Source organism: Antedon bifida, chromosome 2 (assembly GCF_963402885.1).
Source record: "Antedon bifida chromosome 2, ecAntBifi1.1, whole genome shotgun sequence".
NCBI classification, from domain to species: domain Eukaryota; kingdom Metazoa; phylum Echinodermata; class Crinoidea; order Comatulida; family Antedonidae; genus Antedon; species Antedon bifida.
Genome location: NC_136227.1, coordinates 12,849,331 through 12,869,489, shown reverse-complemented (window position 1 = coordinate 12,869,489; position 20,159 = coordinate 12,849,331). Strand labels below are relative to the sequence as shown.

General features: G+C 32.8%; 1 protein-coding gene across 1 annotated transcript; it reads left to right on the top strand.

The window, feature by feature from the left end:
- The first annotated feature begins 183 nt into the window (after positions 1 to 183).
- On the top strand, positions 184 to 5,636 carry LOC144835047 (2-oxoglutarate and iron-dependent oxygenase domain-containing protein 2-like). Its single transcript, XM_078690058.1, has 7 exons — positions 184 to 351; positions 715 to 771; positions 2,257 to 2,367; positions 2,640 to 2,739; positions 3,191 to 3,315; positions 3,745 to 4,002; positions 4,719 to 5,636. Exons 1-7 carry the CDS (start codon positions 223 to 225, stop codon positions 4,983 to 4,985), a joined length of 1,047 nt encoding a protein of 348 aa, XP_078546184.1. The 5' UTR covers positions 184 to 222; the 3' UTR covers positions 4,986 to 5,636.
- Positions 5,637 to 20,159: the final 14,523 nt, after the last annotated feature.

The window sequence follows — 20,159 nt, the reverse complement described above, 5'->3', positions numbered from 1 at the left end:
GCCGCGCGCCACCTATAATGTAGCCTCACCTCCTCTCCTAATAAAAAAATAAAAAAACCGCTGTGTACCGCCCTCTCTGTTATGACTCGGTGACCTTAAAATAAACAACAGCTATTACACATGTTTTTTTGTTATGATTTTTGCGATCAATCAATCAACAAGATAGAAGCCAAGCTTGCTACAGAACAGTAAGCATACAGTTACGTAGGCCTAGAAAATATAATGAGTCTTGATGATAGAAAGAGCTTCTATGTTTGTAGCTGTTACTACACCCATAACATATTTTTACCTAAGTTTAAACTGCATGTGACGTATATAGATGATAAAATATTTGCTGATATTTGGAAACCGGTAAAACCTGTTGCTGCCAAATCTTCTTTTTAACTAGACACTTAGGCTACTAGGCCTAGACAGCAGAGCCTAGTTAAGTAGAACTAGTAGGCCTGTCTAAACTAACCCTACCCTAGACCTAGGCCTTTAGTCTAGGGTATGCAGTATTTTTATAATTTACATGCACAGGTCAAAATTAACAAATTATACATTATGATGGTAGTAGTTTCCGTAAGTGCTCCGTTGAAACACTGAGTGAGTACATATATGGTATGTAATTTAAATGTGAATGGGAAATGGAGAGAAACAAGCTTCAAATTGGAGCTACTGTATAGTACATATAATATTAATAATAAAATGTGAATTGTTTGTATTATTTTGTAGATTCTTAAAAACAAAGGGTGTGACAATGAAGAAGGATTCACAGACGTTCTGAGAGTCGTAAGTAATTGATGTTTTAATTTATGTAATTATGTTAAGTTATCTGGCTGATAATGGTACAAGTAGCAAAATACAGTTCATGTGTAGCAGAATACGGTACCTGTGTAGCAGAAAACAGTACCTGTGTAGCAGAATACGGTACATGTGTAGCAGAATACGGTACCTGTGCAGCAGAATACGGTACCTGTGTAGCAGAATAGTGTACATGTGTAGCAGAATACGGTACATGTGTAGCAGAATACGGTACATGTGTAGCAGAATACGGTACCTGTGTAGCAGAATATGGTACATGTGTAGCAGAATACGGTACCTGTGTAGCAGAATAGTGTACATGTGTAGCAGAATACGGTACCTGTGTAGCAGAATACGGTACCTGTGTAGCAGAATACAGTACATGTGTAGCAGAATACGGACCAGCGTAGCAGAATACAGTACCTGTGTAGCACAATACAGTTCATGTGTAGCAGAATACGGTACCTGTGCAGCACAATACAGTTCATGTGTAGCAGAATACGGACCAGCGTAGCAGAATACAGTACATGTGTAGCACAATACAGTTCATGTGTAGCAGAATACGGTACCTGTGTAGCAGAATACGGTACCTGTGTAGCACAATACAGTTCATGTGTAGCAGAATACGGTACCTGTGTAGCAGAATACGGTACCTGTGTAGCAGAATAGTGTACATGTGTAGCAGAATACAGTACATGTGTAGCAGAATACGGACCAGCGTAGCAGAATACAGTACCTGTGTAGCACAATACAGTTCATGTGTAGCAGAATACGGTACCTGTGTAGCAGAATACGGTACCTGTGTAGCAGAATACGGTACCTGTGTAGCAGAATACAGTACCTGTGTAGCAGAATAATGGTAACTGTGTAGCAGAATACATTACCTGTGTAGCAGAATACGGTACCTGTGTAGCAGAATACAGTACATGTGTAGCAGAATACGGACCAGCGTAGCAGAATACAGTACCTGTGTAGCACAATACAGTTCATGTGTAGCAGAATACGGTACCTGTGTAGCAGAATACGGTACCTGTGTAGCAGAATATGGTACATGTGTAGCAGAATACGGTACCTGTGTAGCAGAATACGGTACCTGTGTAACAGAATACGGCACCTGTGCAACAGAATACGGTACCTGTGTAGCAGAATACAGTGCCTGTGTAGCATAATAATTGTACATGTGTAGCAGAATACGGTACATGTGTAGCAGAATAATTGTATATGTGTAGCAGAATAATGGTAACAAACAAGAAACGTAGACAAGTTATGAATGAAGACAAGTTGTGATAATTAGTATATTATAAACATATATCAGTAAATGTGAATTGTCAATAAACTCTTCTAGGAATAAAACAGAATTTGGCTCATGCAGACAATTTTCCTCATAGTGGGACTTTCAAATGCAAAACTATATTTTCTTTATTTTATTTCATACCATTAAACACATGTTATCTCACTAACAATTCATTTCAGGTTAAAACAGAAGTAGAACGTAGAAAATCACTTGGCCGAGATTATTTAAAGAGAAAAGAGACAATTTTAAAACATTACACACCACTCAATCAAGAGATATACAAACTACAGGTATGGATTTAAGTAGTACAAAAATGAAAAGAATATTTTACCTGTTAACTACACCTTGCTGACGGAATACAGCTATGAATGCATGTCTGATTTTGTAAAGACCAACTATTACAACAAACGTTTAGCTTGAATACTTGTCTAACTACAACTGACAAGGACAACTTCCCCCTTTAGTTATATGTTTAGTTAAATATCTTGACTAAAAATATTTGAAATAGTTGGAAAGTTTTTCTTCTTTATGGTATTATATTTTCTCGTTGAAATTGTTGTAGATTTCATTTCTGAGCCTAACATTTCTGGAGTTGGTTGAACATAGCAAGCAGAAAAATGCATCAATGCAAAGTTTGATAAAACTCATAAGTACTGAAAAAGGTTTGTTGATGGTTGACCTATTGTAATCAAATTCTATAAAAAGTTAGTAAAGGATTCTCTGATTGCCATACAATAACTGTACATTGTGAAGCTCATTCTGCCATGGAACAGTAATCGAAAAAGATAAAAATCAAAGCTCCACACTAGTATAGCAGGCTTTCCTATATGATTAAAACTATTTGACGAAAAGGCATATTTCAAACACATTAAAGGAAAAGTCAAGCACACAAAAATGGTTATTTTGTGAACAATGGATGTTCTATAACTCAAAATGGCATTCAACAAAGCCAACAGCCATTAAGTCGCGTGCTACAATGCATAGTGATACCGGACCGACAGACAGACCGACCGACATAGTAAACTATAGAGTCACGTCCACGCGACTAAAAACTTGCATATTTACTGTAATTACGTTCCATGTTTCACATTTGGCTGTTTTTTTTTTATATAGGAGAGCGTATTTACTCTTTTCCAATATTTACTGAAGAGTTTTGTAATTCATTTAAAGAAGAAATAGAACATTTTGAAAACACAGATTTACCAAAAGGAAGACCAAATACAATGAACAATTATGGTGTAAGTGTGGCTACCGTAAATGCCCTGCTTTGCATAAACTACTCAAACCCCCACCCCACCTCAAATTAACTCCCCTACCCCATACATCATTTGGTATAAATGCCCTCTCATAAACAGCCCGGAACCTTTACTTTTTTCCTCAAATAAATGCCACCACATGCATTACACACAATATTGTATTATAACACATTTGTATAATATGTAGTAGAATTCATTGACTTCCATGATCTACAATTGACCAAGCATTGTGATTTTTACTGTATTTTATTACTTCTTGATATTGATTTTGTTTTTAAAGAATTTATTTGATTTCTTTGTTATGTAGAAGGATTGAAAATAAATAAAAATAAAATAAAAGCCACTACTATTAGTAAAGCATAGACCTGCTTAAAATTCTCAAAATGTATTGCTCAATTTCTTTTGTTGTAGGTATTAATGAATGAATTGGGATTTGATGACAACTTCATCACACCTTTACGTCAGAATTACATAACTCCACTCGCTAGGCTCTTGTATCCAGACTGTGGTGGAGACTTGTTAGACTCTCACAAAGCTTTTGTTGTAAAGTACAAGATTGGAGAAGATTTGGAGCTTAACTATCATTATGATAATGCAGAGGTCACTCTTAATATATCACTTACAAGTGATTTCACTGAGGGCTCATTGTATTTTGGAGGCATGCGTCATGTAAGTAAAAACAATGCCTGAATGTATCTGGTTATAAAAAACAAAGCAACGATTTGTATAATTTTGGCACTGAACACCATAATTAAATGGTTTAAATTCTATTTTAAGTAATACTTTATGACTGATACAATTTTGTTATTATGACCGATACAATTTTGTTATTATGACCGATACAATTTTGTTATTATGACCGATACAATGTTGTTATTATGACCAATACAATTTTGTTATTATGACCGATACAATTTTGTTATTATGACCAATACAATTTTGTTATTATGACCAATACAATTTTGTTATTATGACCGATACAATTTTGTTATTATGACCGATACAATTTTGTTATTATGACCGATACAATTTTGTTATTATGACCGATACAATTTTGTTATTATGACCCGAATACAATTTTTTAAAGTAAAAATGTAGCTATATTGGTGACAATCATATCGTATATATTCTCCCAACCACCCTCAGATGCTTGTTTTAAGTACCTGAACTTTTCTCTTCATACACATGATAAGGACTCAAGACAAGATGTTCTTAATGTCATTTCCTCGTGGCATTCTAAAGCCAGTCTAACATTAGTCATATAAAATATTGCACACTAGGATGCCATTTTGGCTTTTGTATACCTCTGTTGAATCTACAAGTGACATGATTGTCTTTTATATAGCAACATAACAGGTTTGTTAATTTTGTGTTGTTTTTAACAGCAACGAGGAATAGAAGAACCACAGCGTACTGAATATTGCCACAAGCCAACGTATGGTTTAATTCATCGAGGACAACACATGCACGGTGCTCTTCCAATATCAGATGGTGAACGGTACAATTTAATTATTTGGATGCGATCTTCCAAAATAAGGAATAAATTGTGTCCAATGTGTGATAATAAACCTCAACTTATTAGGACTGTTGGATTCGGAGATGGATTCACTCAACCAGAAAATACAACTGTCGATGTTTGTTGTACTTTATAATGCATAGCTCAAAAATTTTACAACTCAAATAATATATTTACAAGATTCTTCCAATGGACATGTGTATTTATGACCTCTCTGCGACCTAACTATGTGACATGTAAAGATGTCAAGAATGGTTGAGCCTGTGATGTAGCACAGACATTGGTTTGAAATCCTTTTTTTGTTTGAAAAAGTGTGTCGGCTGTGAGGTTTAGGAAATATAGAGTTTATGGGAAGTTTATAAGAAGATATGAAAACATAGTCTTCATCAAAGGGAACTATTATAGTACTATATATACATTAGTATATTTTTATAAATATATATTATATAATAAAAAGAATAAAACTTTACGCTATTTACTGATGTTTTACAGCGCTAAAAGACAAGAATTATTGAAAAGGTGAGATTTTAGAAGTTATTTAAATTACTTAAGAGATTTACATTGACAGGTATGGAGTGGAAGCTGGTTCCAAACTAGTGGTGCTTGTGCAAAAACTCCTTGAAAATAAGCTTAATTATTGTTTGATAATTTGTAAAAAGTATTTAATATATTGTTGGTGGAAAATGTTTTAATAAACAAACGAAGATAAAGAACTGATTGTAAAATTGTTGAAAATGTTTTAATAAACAAACGAAAGAAAGAACTGATTGTAACATATTGTTGGAAATGTTTAATAAACAACAACGAAAGAAAGAACTACTTTAGTTGTTGGAAAATGATAGAAAGAACATAAACGGCCATCTCTTACAGAGGCCTATTTAGTTCATTGTTGAAAATGATAGAAAGAACATAAACGGCTATCTCTTACAGAGGCCTATTTAGTTCATTGTTGAAAATGATAGAAAGAACATAAACGGCCATCTCTTGCAGAGGCCTATTTAGTTCATTGTTGAAAATGATAGAAAGAACATAAACGGCCATCTCTTGCAGAGGCCTATTTAGTTCATTGTTGAAAATGATAGAAAGAACATAAACGGCCATCTCTTGCAGAGGCCTATTTAGTTCATTGTTGAAAATGATAGAAAGAACATAAACGGCTATCTCTTACAGAGGCCTATTTGTTAATGAATAAAGAGCGATAGGATGATTTGGACAATGGGAATGTATCGAATAAAATCAACTATAGCTCCGTCGGAAGGTTGTCCGTTGATCGTTGATGAATAAAGAGCGATAGGATGATTTGTACAATGGGAATGTATCGTATAAAATAAACTATAGCTCCGTCGGAATGTTGTACGTTGATGGTTAATGAATAAAGAGCGATAGGATGATTTGGACAATGGGAATGTCTCGTATAAAATCAACTATAGCTCCGTCGGAATGTTGTACGTTGATGGTTAATGAATAAAGAGCGATAGGATGATTTGGACAATGGGAATGTATCGTATAAAATCAACTATAGCTCCGTCGGAAGGTTGTCCGTTGATGGTTAATGAATAAAGAGCGATAGGATGATTTGTACAATGGGAATGTATCGTATAAAATCAACTATAGCTCCGTCGGAAGGTTGTCCGTTGATGGTTAATGAATAAAGAGCGATAGGATGATTTGGACAGTGGGAATGTATCGTATAAAATCAACTATATTGATGGTTAATGAATAAAGAGCAATAGGATAAATAATATATTGTATATATTTTTATGTTGCGTTTTTTTGTTTCCTTTCATTATTTTGCTCAATTGTTTTATTTTGGTTGCGCCACTAACTCAAATAGTCAATGAATATGGAACTAATTTATTAAGTCATTGTAAAGAAACAGGGATGAGAATAGTAAATGGTAGGATAAATAGGGAATTTAGTAGGTGCTTTACTTTTTTAGGAAATTTTGGCAAAAGTGTTGTTGATTACATTATTACTTTTCCAGTTAATTTTGATAAAATAATAAGACCAAAAGTGGATATTAGGATAGAATCCGACCATATGCCTTTACATTTTGAAATTTTATTAGAGACTGAACAAAACAAAAAAGAAATTACGAACGATTTAAAAAAAGGAATCTGGAAAACACATGAAACATTTCAATGGTCCGAAACAAAGGTGAATAAAGCCAAGGACAAATGGAATGATGAACAAATTTTCAAATTTCTTGATGATATTAATGAAAATATTGAAAAAAAGAATATTGATGAAGCCCTAATTAACCTTTATAGAACTTTAGAATATGTTTACATAAATTCAAAAAAACAAACACAAATACAAAAAAAATACACAAAATTGCCCAAGAATACATGGTTTGATCGTCAATGCATAAAAAAGAAAATTATTATTCGTAGCATTCTTAACAAATATAGAAAATACAAAACTAACACCCTATTAAATGAATATCTGTTAAAGAAAAGGAGTTATAAAAAATTAATAAAATTTAAAAAAAATAAACATAAAAATTCATCACAAAAAAAATTAATCCAGTTAATAAAGGAACATAACAGTACAAAATTTTGGAAAAACCTAAAAACCAAACGACAACAAAACGTGACAAACATTACACTTAAAAAATGGCATGATTACTTCAAAACAATGTTCCAAAAAACAAATAATACACAAGAAATCAATATAGAAGACGATAACGATAACAATTGCGAACATAACGATTGTTACAATGAAGAAATCAGCCGGGAAGAGGTAATCTATGCAATTAAAGCACAGAAAAGGGGTAAAGCTCCAGGTATAGATGGATTCCCAATTGAATTTTTTACTTGTATGCCAAATGCTGCTATTAGCGCAATTACGAAAATTTTTAATAGTATTTTTACCTCTGGAAATTTTCCCCAACAATGGGCAACAAGCATTATTATTCCTATATTTAAAAAGGGTAAAAGAGATCAACCAGCAAATTATAGAGGCGTATCCTTAATATCCACTTTAGGCAAGGTGTTTTTATACATTATAAGCAATAGATTAAGCAAATGGACAGAAGAAAATGAAATATTACATCAAGAACAGGGAGGGTTTAGAAAAGATTGTCGTACTATTGATAACATATTTATTTTAGACACAATTGTTAACAAATATCTCTCAAAAAAACGAGGAACTGTGTACATGGCGTTTATAGATTTAAAACGCGCTTTCGATTCTATTAGACACGATTTCCTTATAAGTAAACTAAGAAAATCTGGTATAAAAGGTAAAATAATCAAAGTTATAAAAACAATGTATAGTAAACTAAAAGGGCATGTAAAGGTTGGCAACAAAATTGGAGAATCCTTTAAATGTGAAGTAGGAATACAACAAGGGTCACCTTTATCTTCATTATTATTTAATATTTTTATTAATGATATAACTGAGTTATTACATACTGCTGAAAATCGAAACAAAATAAAAATTGATAACATAAACATTAATCACCTACTGTATGCAGATGATCTAGTTTTAATCAGTGATACAGTGTACTCATTACAAGATCTTTTAAATAAATTAGCATATTATTGTAATAGGTGGGGATTGGTAGTTAACATTGACAAAAGTAAAATAATAGTATTTAAAAAAAATGGAAAACTTAAGAACTACGAAAAGTGGAATTATCTTGGTAAAGAAATTGAAATAGTAAAATCTCTTAAATATCTTGGAGTCACTTTCGATTGTTCAGGAAATTGGGAAAAGGCCAGAGAACAAAATAATACACAGGCTAATAAAGCACTTTTCTCACTCAAAAATATAGTATATCAGAAATATGGACATCTACCAGTGAATATTTGGAACTACTTATTTGATGTTAAAATAAACCCAATTATACTGTATGGTAGTGAAATATGGGGAAAACTAAACAAAAAAAAAATTGATGATATTCAAAATAATTTCTGTAGATATGTTTTAGGGGTCGGGAAATCAGCCACAAATGTTTCAATTAGAGGAGAATGTGGACGATTCTCTTTATCAATCGAAAGTGTACTCAATGTTATTCGTTATTGGGTAAGACTAGTAAATATGAACGAGGACAAATATGCGAAGAAATGTTATAAATCTCAACTTCATAAAGCGCAAAATAATAGTAATTGCTGGGTAAGCGATGTAAAGCATATGTTATGCTCTATTGGTCATGGAAACATATGGTTTTCACAAAATAATGTCCTTGATAAATTTTATATAATTAATAAAATAAAAGAAAGGCTAACCGATATGGAACGCCAATCCTTTCATGAAAGCATAAATATTTCTTCAAAATTAAGATATTATAAAATGTTCAAAAACAATTTCGGAGTAGATGGATACTTACTACAGACCCTTGATACTAGATATAAGCGAGCTTTAAGTTAACTAAGACTGGGCACACTTCAACTAGAGGTAGAAAAGGGAAGATGGAAAAGAATAGAGCGCAGCAATAGGTTATGTAAAATATGTAATATAAATGAAGTTGAAGATGAATATCATTTTGTTACGGTTTGCTCTCGTTACAAGGAAATCAGAAAAAAATTTATACCTTCTTTATTTTTTGAAAATCCAAATACTTTTAAATTCTGCCGTTTAATGTCATCACAGGATCCAGTAATTATTGCTAATCTATCTAAATATATTTATCATGCTTATAAGTTAAGATATATGTTTTGCTTAGAGAACGAAATTAATTAATTCATTTATCTTGTGACCATAAATTGCTTTATTTTTCAATGTAATTATTATTTTGTTAATTACTAGGGGCCAGAGGCCTAAAGTTAATAAAGTCAGGCGATAAGCCTGAATGAATGAATGAACTCGGATGTCAATATAAATTTGTGCTGTATTTGAAATAAATAATAAGGTATTATAAATGTATATTATTATTTATTTATAGGTCAGCTGGTGCGTTTACAATTGTTAATCCATCCATATCTGTGAAGATATATACACCAGGCCTAGAGAACCAATTACGGTTATTTAAATAAACGCAACCGCCCCACCCCCTCTTCCATAAAACATCCCTTGTAATAAACGCCCCTTGAGTCTTGAATTTAGTCTATTTCGAATATAGTGTAGGGTAGGCTATTCGTAAGCTTTTTATGAACTAATCAAGTTCTACTACTCTAAATTGCATATTTGTAGGATGTACAAGGCAGGCAATGCAATTTATTTTAGAGTGATTTCATTTTGTACATGTTTTAAATTGTATCTTGTATTATTGTTATTATTCGCCAGTTTCATAATGTATTTTTGTTCATGTTTTAATGTTTTTCATATGGACAAATAAATATTAGCAGTATCAGCACTTATTCTTTTTATTAACTATACCTACAGAAAACGTCGTTTAAGATAATGCTTTTGCTAAATAAATAGGAAATACGAATTAGCAATTTACACCTCCGCTAAGGTAAATACAGACACACTTTAACAATGTGTGAAATATGGTGTTCCAAGTTAACTAGCTAGAGAAATAAAGGGTTAATCACCTTAATTGTGATTCATTAAATGTAGGCCTAGTACTTACATCAGTGTAAGATATCAACAAAATGCCCAGTTTTACCGTGACCATGTGCTGCCACCGAGCACTCGACATTCTACGCATACGATTACAGACTGTGCTTGTTATTAGCAGAAGGATCAGATCCCTTCCTGGAATTGACATTCGTTATATTTTAGTTACCTAGGAGTACGTTATGTTGTAATTAATAAATAAAAATAATTCTTCTCTTTAGTGCTACTTTAAAACGTTGAGAAGAATTAATGCTGCCTGTCTATTTAGCTTAAAATCAAGAAATGTCGTTGTGTCGCGACAGTTTGTTTTAAATAAGTTAATCTTGTACATTAAAACTAGTATCCAGTTATGATTGATTCTTGCTATACAGCTGCAAATTATACTACAACTTGTAGTGCTGGTTTTTCTATCTTAAACTTATATAAACCACAATGTACGCCTATTCTTGCTAATAACAATATTCATAAACATAAAGTTTATAAAAAGTACAAGAACATTATTATCGATATTTTTTCGTAACAAATAAATCGATCTGGTAGGCTTACAAGCAAACCGGAAGTTTGATAAAGCAAGCATTCATTGTTCTGCTTTAGGCCTACACACCTTGAGAAAAATAATGAAATCGTGAATAACAAACAGTGATACAGAAACTGGTGGTGCTTGTTTTCTATCTTTAAGTTTTAAATAGCACAGTGTATTATTGCTCCAATATGAATAATATAAGGAAGTTATACAAAGTACAATAACAGGCCTCTCATTGTTACCGATCTTTTTATCTAATAAACAAATCTTTCTAGTACCGGTAAATCGGAAGTGTGGTAATTGTAAAAGAAAAAATGAAACAAATTTATGCTCCAAATATTATTTGTTTTACAGCTTTATATAAGGCAGCTTTAAAAGTTCAACAATATTTACTGATTAATTTGCTTTAATAAATACTAGTAATTCGGAGGAAAAAAAAACAGGCGCAGCTTAAAAGAAAAATGAAACAAGCTCTGATTAGTGTATTGTTATGCCTATAAGGAAGTAAAGTAGTAGAAGTAAAGAAAACATAAAATCAATTACATTGTACAGTTGATTGTACATTACAGTATCACATCGATTTGGACATGGTTGGAATCTTTTATATTATGTACAATAATAGGGGTTTTTATTCATGCAGTTTTTTTTTACAGAGTGCCTGACAATGTTATGTTATGTCCGTTCATTTTTTTTATTCAATCAAAAACAAAAGGGAATTAGAATTTTGAAAGTGTGCAATAAGTAATTATGTCCGATTTTAACTTATATTTTTAATAGGGCCCTATTATTTTTTATTAGGCCTACTGTTCGACGCGTATATTTATATTATAAACCTATTAAATTGGTGTGAAGGTATGAACTTTATTCTTAATATTACCAAAACCAAAGAGATGATAATAGACTTACTGCAGAGCATAATGTATTAGTTGAAAGAATCATCCAATATAAATATTTGGGTACTATAACAGATAAAACATTACAATAGGAATCTAACTCTCTTATGATTTCCAAGAAGCATCTCAAACACTCTACTTTCTCAGAAAGCTCAAGCAAATTAGAGTTGATAACTATGGAACGCCATCGCTGCCTCCGGCAGCAACCTTCAATTCTATTCGGTTCTTTTAGCATTCGGCGCTTTTCTATTCGGCCCTTTACCATTACGTTCGGCTCTTTCAGCATTCGGTCCATTTCTATTCAGACCATTCACCATTACGTTCGGCTCTTTGAGCATTCGGCGCTTTTTTATTTGGCTCTTTCTCTATTACGTTCAGCTCTTTTTAAAAGAGCCGAATAGAATTGAAGTTTGCTGCCGGAGGCAGTGAAGGCGTTCCATAGATAACACTATTTTAATCCTATTTTATCAACTCTAAGTATTTTATCTTTTAGCATTGGATTTTTTATGGTAAAATACTGAAAATGATAAGAAAAATGCAGAAAATGTTATGATTATGAAAGACCCCACTTAACAGTTACATTACTGTTTTACGACCACCAAAGGCCAATCTATGTAGAACTAGGAAGTACTTTGTAATAGCATGTATACTAGCAGTAACCCGTGCTCCGCACGGTCTTTTTTTGCCTTAACATGTGGTTCTGAGTAAAGTTGGTAATTAAGTACAATGGTCATAGGAAGCTAATATATGCAAGCGACAGAACAAGTTGTACATTCGACTGTTCGACTTATCTATTAGGTGTCTTTAATTATTACTTTTGATATCTCAATAAGAATTTTCTTCTATGCCTGCATGTGCTAAATAATTGGTTCCTTTGATTAAGAGAGCAAATATCAGGCTTAGCTTATATATTATAATGAAACATTTCCCTAGCAGACATAGGTTGCAGCGTTTACTTATATTGGAATAAGGCTTACATTTGGCTAATACCCGTCATTTAATATTATATTTAATGCTGTCATCTTTAAGTTTCTATTAGTTTTTTTAGTAGTCTTTACTTTTTTGTGTATACGTTTTTTGTCGAATTTGTGTTCTTCTTCAAACAAACTTTTTAACTGCTAACGTGTGGGATGGTTATGATAGGCCTAATGTTGTAATACAACATGGCGCCAAGGCGGATCCAAAGAGGAGGAGTGGATTAGAGTATAAAAATAGAACAAAATCACAATATATATAATTTCAGTTGTAGGCCTATGTTTACATAAAACAATATCATATACATGGCTGCAGTCGCGTGCTCAAGTTAGTGTTTACCGACCAACCGACCGACCAACCAACCAACCGACCGACCGACATAGTGAGCTGTAAAACAAATTATCACGAATAAAATTCGGAACTACTGTATTTACGTCCATTGATTTGTTATACACTATCCCTTCACTTTAAAATAAAAGCAATAGTGGATATGGAACTTTAGACTTTACTTTTTACTTTACGAAAATAAAAGACGCTATAAAGAAAAATTGTGCTGTGTGAATTAGATGATGCGCGCAAAAACATAACAAAAGTATAAAATGCCAAACTATATTATTTTGGGTGTTTTTAGCGGTGTTTTAATTATTTTTTGATACAATAGAGATAAAATAAAAAAGTGGACAAAAATCGAATGAAAAACAAATTGCTGCGGAAACACGAATTGTTAAGTTTATTCATTTACATTTTATTTTTATTTCACTGGTTTTGATATTTTGCAATTTTTTTTGTATGGGAGATTTGTTACCTACTTGCTACTTTTGTAATTAACTTGTGGTCTAGCAGAAACCCGTGCTCCGCACGGTTTGTCTGCCTTAATAATAATTCGCATGGCATGATTAAGTATTCTTTTTTCTCTTCCCGGCCCCTGACAAATTATTTTTTTTTTTAAACAAACAAATTGTCAAGAATACAATTCGGAACTATTTACGGCCATTGATTTTGTTATAAACGTAGTATTCCTTTACTTTGAAATATCTGTAAGATACAAAATGAAAGCAGTACTGGATATAGGACTATAATAATTAAACTATAATATTAAGCCTCAGAAAGTGATAACGTGCATGAGAGAGACGTTGAAGTCTGTGTCAATCAGTCGGCAGATTAAAACATTTTAATGATAGAATATGAATGTGAGCAATGGTATGACATAGAATACAACTCGAAACCTGTATGTGAGCAATGGTATGATATAACATACAACTCGACACCTGTATGTGAGCAATGGTATAACATAACATACAACTCGACACCTGTATGTGAGCAATGGTATAACATAAAATACAACTCGACACCTGTATGTGAGCAATGGTATGATATAACATACAACTCGACACCTGTATGTGAGCAATGGTATGACATAACATACAACTCGACACCTGTATGTGAGCAATGGTATGACATAACATACAACTCGACACCTGTATGTGAGCAATGGTATGACATAGAATACAACTCGACACCTGTATGTGAGCAATGGTATGACATAACATACAACTCGACACCTGTATGTGAGCAATGGTATGACATAACATACAACTCGACACCTGTATGTGAGCAATGGTATGACATAGAATACAACTCGACACCTGTATGTGAGCAATGGTATGATATAACATACAACTCGACACCTGTATGTGAGCAATGGTATGATATAACATACAACTCGACACCTGTATGTGAGCAATGGTATGACATAACATACAACTCGACACCTGTATGTGAGCAATGGTATGACATAGAATACAACTCGACACCTGTATGTGAGCAATGGTATGATATAACATACAACTCGACACCTGTATGTGAGCAATGGTATGATATAACATACAACTCGACACCTGTATGTGAGCAATGGTATGACATAACATACAACTCGACACCTATATTTAAACGTACTAAATACAACATTAAAACAATATATGATATCCTATCTTGAGGACGAGACAATGAGTGTGGACACAGTGAGGATTGACAGATTGAGAACTCTTTCTTGATTTTGTGGGTGGTGGTGCATAGCCGTTCTTAGTTGATGGAGCGATAATGCATTATGTCTTCTTGCATCTTGCTTCAGATACCTATCTTTTTTTACCAAATGTTAAATAATCGATTACCCTCGAGAATGCGTCAATAATGTCAGTACCCATTGTAGTACGTTGTAGGAGATTGTTAATAGACAAAATTTCCGGTAACAGGAAAGAACTTTACGTGAAAATATATTTAAGAACAATATAAATATTTGCGCCTCCATTCTATAATCTGGGTTTATATTATCCAACGATAATACATCTTACTTTACAATTTAATTCCGAATGCAAATGTTGTTAATGGGATGGCTATACTTGTCTGTGTTATTATTCATACATCTAGATCCGTGGTTGACTTTTTAATAGGTTTGACAATGCTATACAATTCATTTCATAATTCATCATTTTCGCCGATTTTAGCTTGTAATTTGTATTCATTAAACAATTCATACATTTACAATTCTTGAAGATGAACAGGCAAAACATATAGTTAACATACTTGTATCTGTTACTGTATAATATTTTCAGATGTTTCCTTTTTAAACCTCACTTCCTGAACAAGACCATTAAGTTTACAATTATGAACTATTTCTAATAAGGAAGTTCATCTTAAATGTGTTGAATTGGTGCAGGATAGGCATTTGTATCCTGTCTCAAGATTGTTCAAGTCAAGTTTTGTTCTATATAAGTTTACAGTTGCTGCTACCATCTCGTCCAAGTCAGAGGTTATTAGCGAATATTATCCTGTCTCAAGATTGTTCAAGTCAAGTTTAGTTCCATGTAAGTTTACAGTGCTGCTACCATCTCGTCCAAGTCAGAGGTTATTAGTGGATATTATCCTGTCTCAAGATTGTTCAAGTCAAGTTTAGTTCCATGTAAGTTTACAGTTGCTGCTACCATCTCGTCCAAGTCAGAGGTTATTAGCGGATATTATCCTGTCTCAAGATTGTTCAAGTCAAGTTTAGTTCTATGTAAGTTTACAGTTGCTGCTACCATCTCGTCCAAGTCAGAGGTTATTAGTGGATATTATCCTGTCTCAAGGTTGTTCAAGTCAAGTTTTGTTCTATGTAAGTTTACAGTTGCTGCTACCATCTCGTCCAAGTCAGAGGTTATTAGTGGATATTATCCTGTCTCAAGATTGTTCAAGTCAAGTTTAGTTCTATGTAAGTTTACAGTTGCTGCTACCATCTCGTCCAAGTCAGAGGTTATTAGTGGATATTATCCTGTCTCAAGATTGTTCAAGTCAAGTTTAGTTCTATGTAAGTTTACAGTTGCTGCTACCATCTCGTCCAAGTCAGAGGTTATTAGTGGATATTATCCTGTCTCAAGATTGTTCAAGTCAAGTTTAGTTCTATGTAAGTTTACAGTGTTATTCAAGTTTACAAACGCTACCCAAGCTACTTTCAAATACAATTATTTGGATTTAATCGTTTTACTTTATAGTGATTTTATGTTCAATTGGTTAGCAGATAGAAGGTATGTTATTTCTACATTATATTACTCTATGTTTAGAACGAGATTATTCACACTTCTAGTTCATTCGGCGTGAGTAGCAACAAATTGACGACAATCATCCCCTAAGTTGAAACATTGAATCAAATATTAACAAAATATACAATTGTGTTTATTTGCATGGTATCGCACACGTTATTGTCTTACAACAATTAAATCATTTTAGGGTGGGACAGTACATAATTATAACATTCGTATCAAGCAACCGACTGGGGATTTAGTATTATAGGTCGCAACAGCCGTCCCAACCGATCTTGGTCAGTTATAAACATTTGAAAATAGGAATTATTATAGAATATTATATATTATAGAATCCTTTAACACCACCGACTGTTTGATTGATGGAGTGGAGCTGTACATGGCTACCAATCCAAGGGTCCTGGGTTCAAGTCCTGTCATATGTCAGAATTTTTTTCTAATGACAAATTACAACCCCACTTCCAAAGACTTGTAATAGGACTGTGTTTATGTAGAGCATATGTTTCCTAAACAGGAAGAAAGTTATAATAATAATCAAGGTTTATTTATTTCAATTGTTCTTGCAGTTAAAAAAAACTGAATCACAACAATCGTGACAATTTATAAAAATTTGATAAATAATATAACATTTAACATTAAAATGTTCATCTCCATTAATCAAAAACATACAATTACAATTTAAACTATACATTATATCATAAAATACAATTATTAAAACAGAAATTTGGAACTGTTAAGTTTTGAATAATATTGCCCCGCGAATATGAATTGTAGTAAATTGCATTAGCCCCGGTTATTTAAAATATTTACGAGGTAGGGAATGGGGCTACGTTTGTATCGTTCTGTTTTGACACTGGGGATCGTATGGTGTTTCCTATTTTTTAAATTGTACTTTGTACTAAGTAAATCATTAGAAGGTCAGGCTTTGGCAATGAAAATTTAGTGAGAAATTTGAGCATATGAATTCTACCATTAGCACGTTTGATCATATCTTGAACTTGGAGGTTCCATTTAAGATCAGAACTAATAATTATGTAGGCCTAGAATTTTGACGGAGTCAACCACATTGATAATTTCGTTATTAATACTTAATGGATCAATATTAAGTGCTGTTTTCATAAAAGTGACATTCATAGAGGCACATTTACTTGGATTAAGTTTCATAACATTTTCATTTGCCCAAACGGTTAACGAGTCCACTTCAATCTGCATATTGCGTCTATTGATATCGTTTCTAAATGTGGACTCGATCATCGTCATATCATCAACATATTTAAGGGTGGTAATTTTGTTCGATATGTCAACATCGTTATTCATGCAAAGGAATCCCAAAGGTCTTAGTTTAGTTCCTTGTGGGATACCTGCGCGGAGGGTGACAACTTTAGAGTTAACACAGGAGACGTATTGTGATCTACTTGTTAAGTCACATACCCATGGCATGATTTCTGGTCTAGCACCAAGTGAAAGCATCTTAGGTATTGCGATTAATGTTATCAAATGCTTTGCTATAATCTGTTATTAGTAGCCTGGAAATTGAATGGGGCTTTTCAGCGTGTTTTGCTAACGTATCTACTAGTTTAATGAGGTAGTGGCACGTTGATCTACCGGGGCGATTACCAAATTGATTGTGGTCGAGTTTTATATAGATGTCTCTCATCAGCCATTGAACGATAAAACCTTCGGCTGCTTTCGCAAAATGGTCAGTGAGAGATATAGGGCGAATCTTGTCATAAGAAGCAGGCTTTGTCTTAGGCATAGGGACGACTTTTTCAGTTTTCCATCGTTGGGGTACTATTCCGTTCTGGAATGATGTGTTGATTATTTCAGTTAATGGTCCACTAATTTCATATGCAAACAATTTTTGCTGGGATATTACTTGGGCCGCTTGCTTTGTTTGCTTTAGTTCTTCTAAGCGCATTGTATACTTCCCATGGGTAAACGATTGGGCATTGGTGCAATGCAGGTAAATACGCTGGAAGTTGTGTCTTGTTAAGAACTGGAATGCCTGCTGCAACTGATGTGAGGTTGTTATTTATCAGATTAGCAGCAACTACATAGTTGTTTTCGTCAATATCTGGAGGCATGTTTATTTTAACACAATTGGTTTTTCCGCCACCTAATCTAGGCCTAATTGTTTAATTTCTTTGTGCCATTGTGCTGGATTACTTTTTTTTATGTTTCTCAATACGCGTATGGTAAAAATCTTTTTTTGCAGTTGTTTCATGTTTTCCTTGTTTTGAGACCGGAACGCTATTTGTCCTTTCTTTATTAATTTGTTGATTTTTTGTGTCATGAAGATGAAGTTATGAAGATGAGATAATTTATAAAATCAAATTAATATTAATCCCTACCCGTTTCTCGACCCTCAGTCATCGAGATTAAATTGTTTAGCATTAGGAGTACATTAAAATAAAGTATGGCCTTTCTTAAGTTCCCATCTCTTTACCAACTTTACAAGGAAGTGGCCCAAATAAATACACTCAAATTGAATTCTAGTAAATGGTATCATTTAGGCCTATAAAAATTTATATAAATTCCTATCGTATTTTCGATTTGTGTGTCATCAGTATCAACTGTCTTTTACGTTTTCTATTACTTTTATTTTGTTTATGTGCTTGTGGAAGTAACATTTTTTTTTCTAAAAGAAAAAAAAACACTTATTTTATCCTAAACTAACAAAGTAGCTTATTCGCCTGTCACTAATGTATTTTATTTATGTCTTAATCCCAGAAAAAAAAAAGAGATTGTAGTCTACAGTAGGCCTATGTAGTGATTCATAACTGTAATACAAAAAAAAACATTACACATTTTATCATTTGAACCAGATAAATCCGACGATTATTAGTGGAGAAATATTTAAAAAACATGCTGGAAAATGGTGATTTTTGCACAATTTGGCCGTGTTTCAAGGTATACAGCGCGTGTGTCGCTTATTTACGGAATAAAATTGCAATATGTAAAGAGTGTTTTTTTTAATTATCAAAACTACGTGATCATTGTCACAATCTGGTCAAAAGCCATATATATTCTAAAGCAAATAATACATATGATTATCCTAAAAAATAATCCAACAAATTTGATTGTATTTATGATGCAAATAATTTACGTGATTGGGCAATGTCACAATTTACCAGTTTCAAACTTTAAATGGATTGATAAAAGAATACCAGAAGAATTACCCGATTTGCACGTCACAAAATGATTACCTTTTAGTATACCAGAAAATTACTAATAAACTTGGATTGGATGTCAATTTATCAGCACGATCTTATTAAGAAATACCTAAAGTTAGAAAATCAACCGAATTTAACGTAAGCAAAATGCATATTACATTTAGGAACTGATAACAATATTAGGTATGAAACAGAAAAGGTAAATCGTATAATAGAATTCAAACAATCGGAGTGGCATCCGGCAGATTATATACATCTTAAAACAAAATTGCGAAAAATAAGTAACGCCGTGAGTTCGAACAATGTTTATTAAAACTCACGAACAATTTGGTATTTGGTAAAACAATGAAAGATGTACGACTTAGAACCAGTGTAGTTATAGGGAGAATAAAGATGAAAGGAAATAGTTAGTAAACCAAACTTGAAAACCTTAAATATATTTCCTGATGGAATCACTGCTTACAAAATAAATAAAACGATTAAGTTATTGTGAAATGGCCATATTAATTTACAGAAAAGTTTAATGTATCACTTTTACTATAATAATAATATTAAGGTGAAGTATAGAGAAAATGTAAAAATGCTATGATAGTGATAGTATAATTATTGAAATAAAAACAAAAAATGATTTTAGTGATTAATGGTAATGATAGATGAGTAAGTACG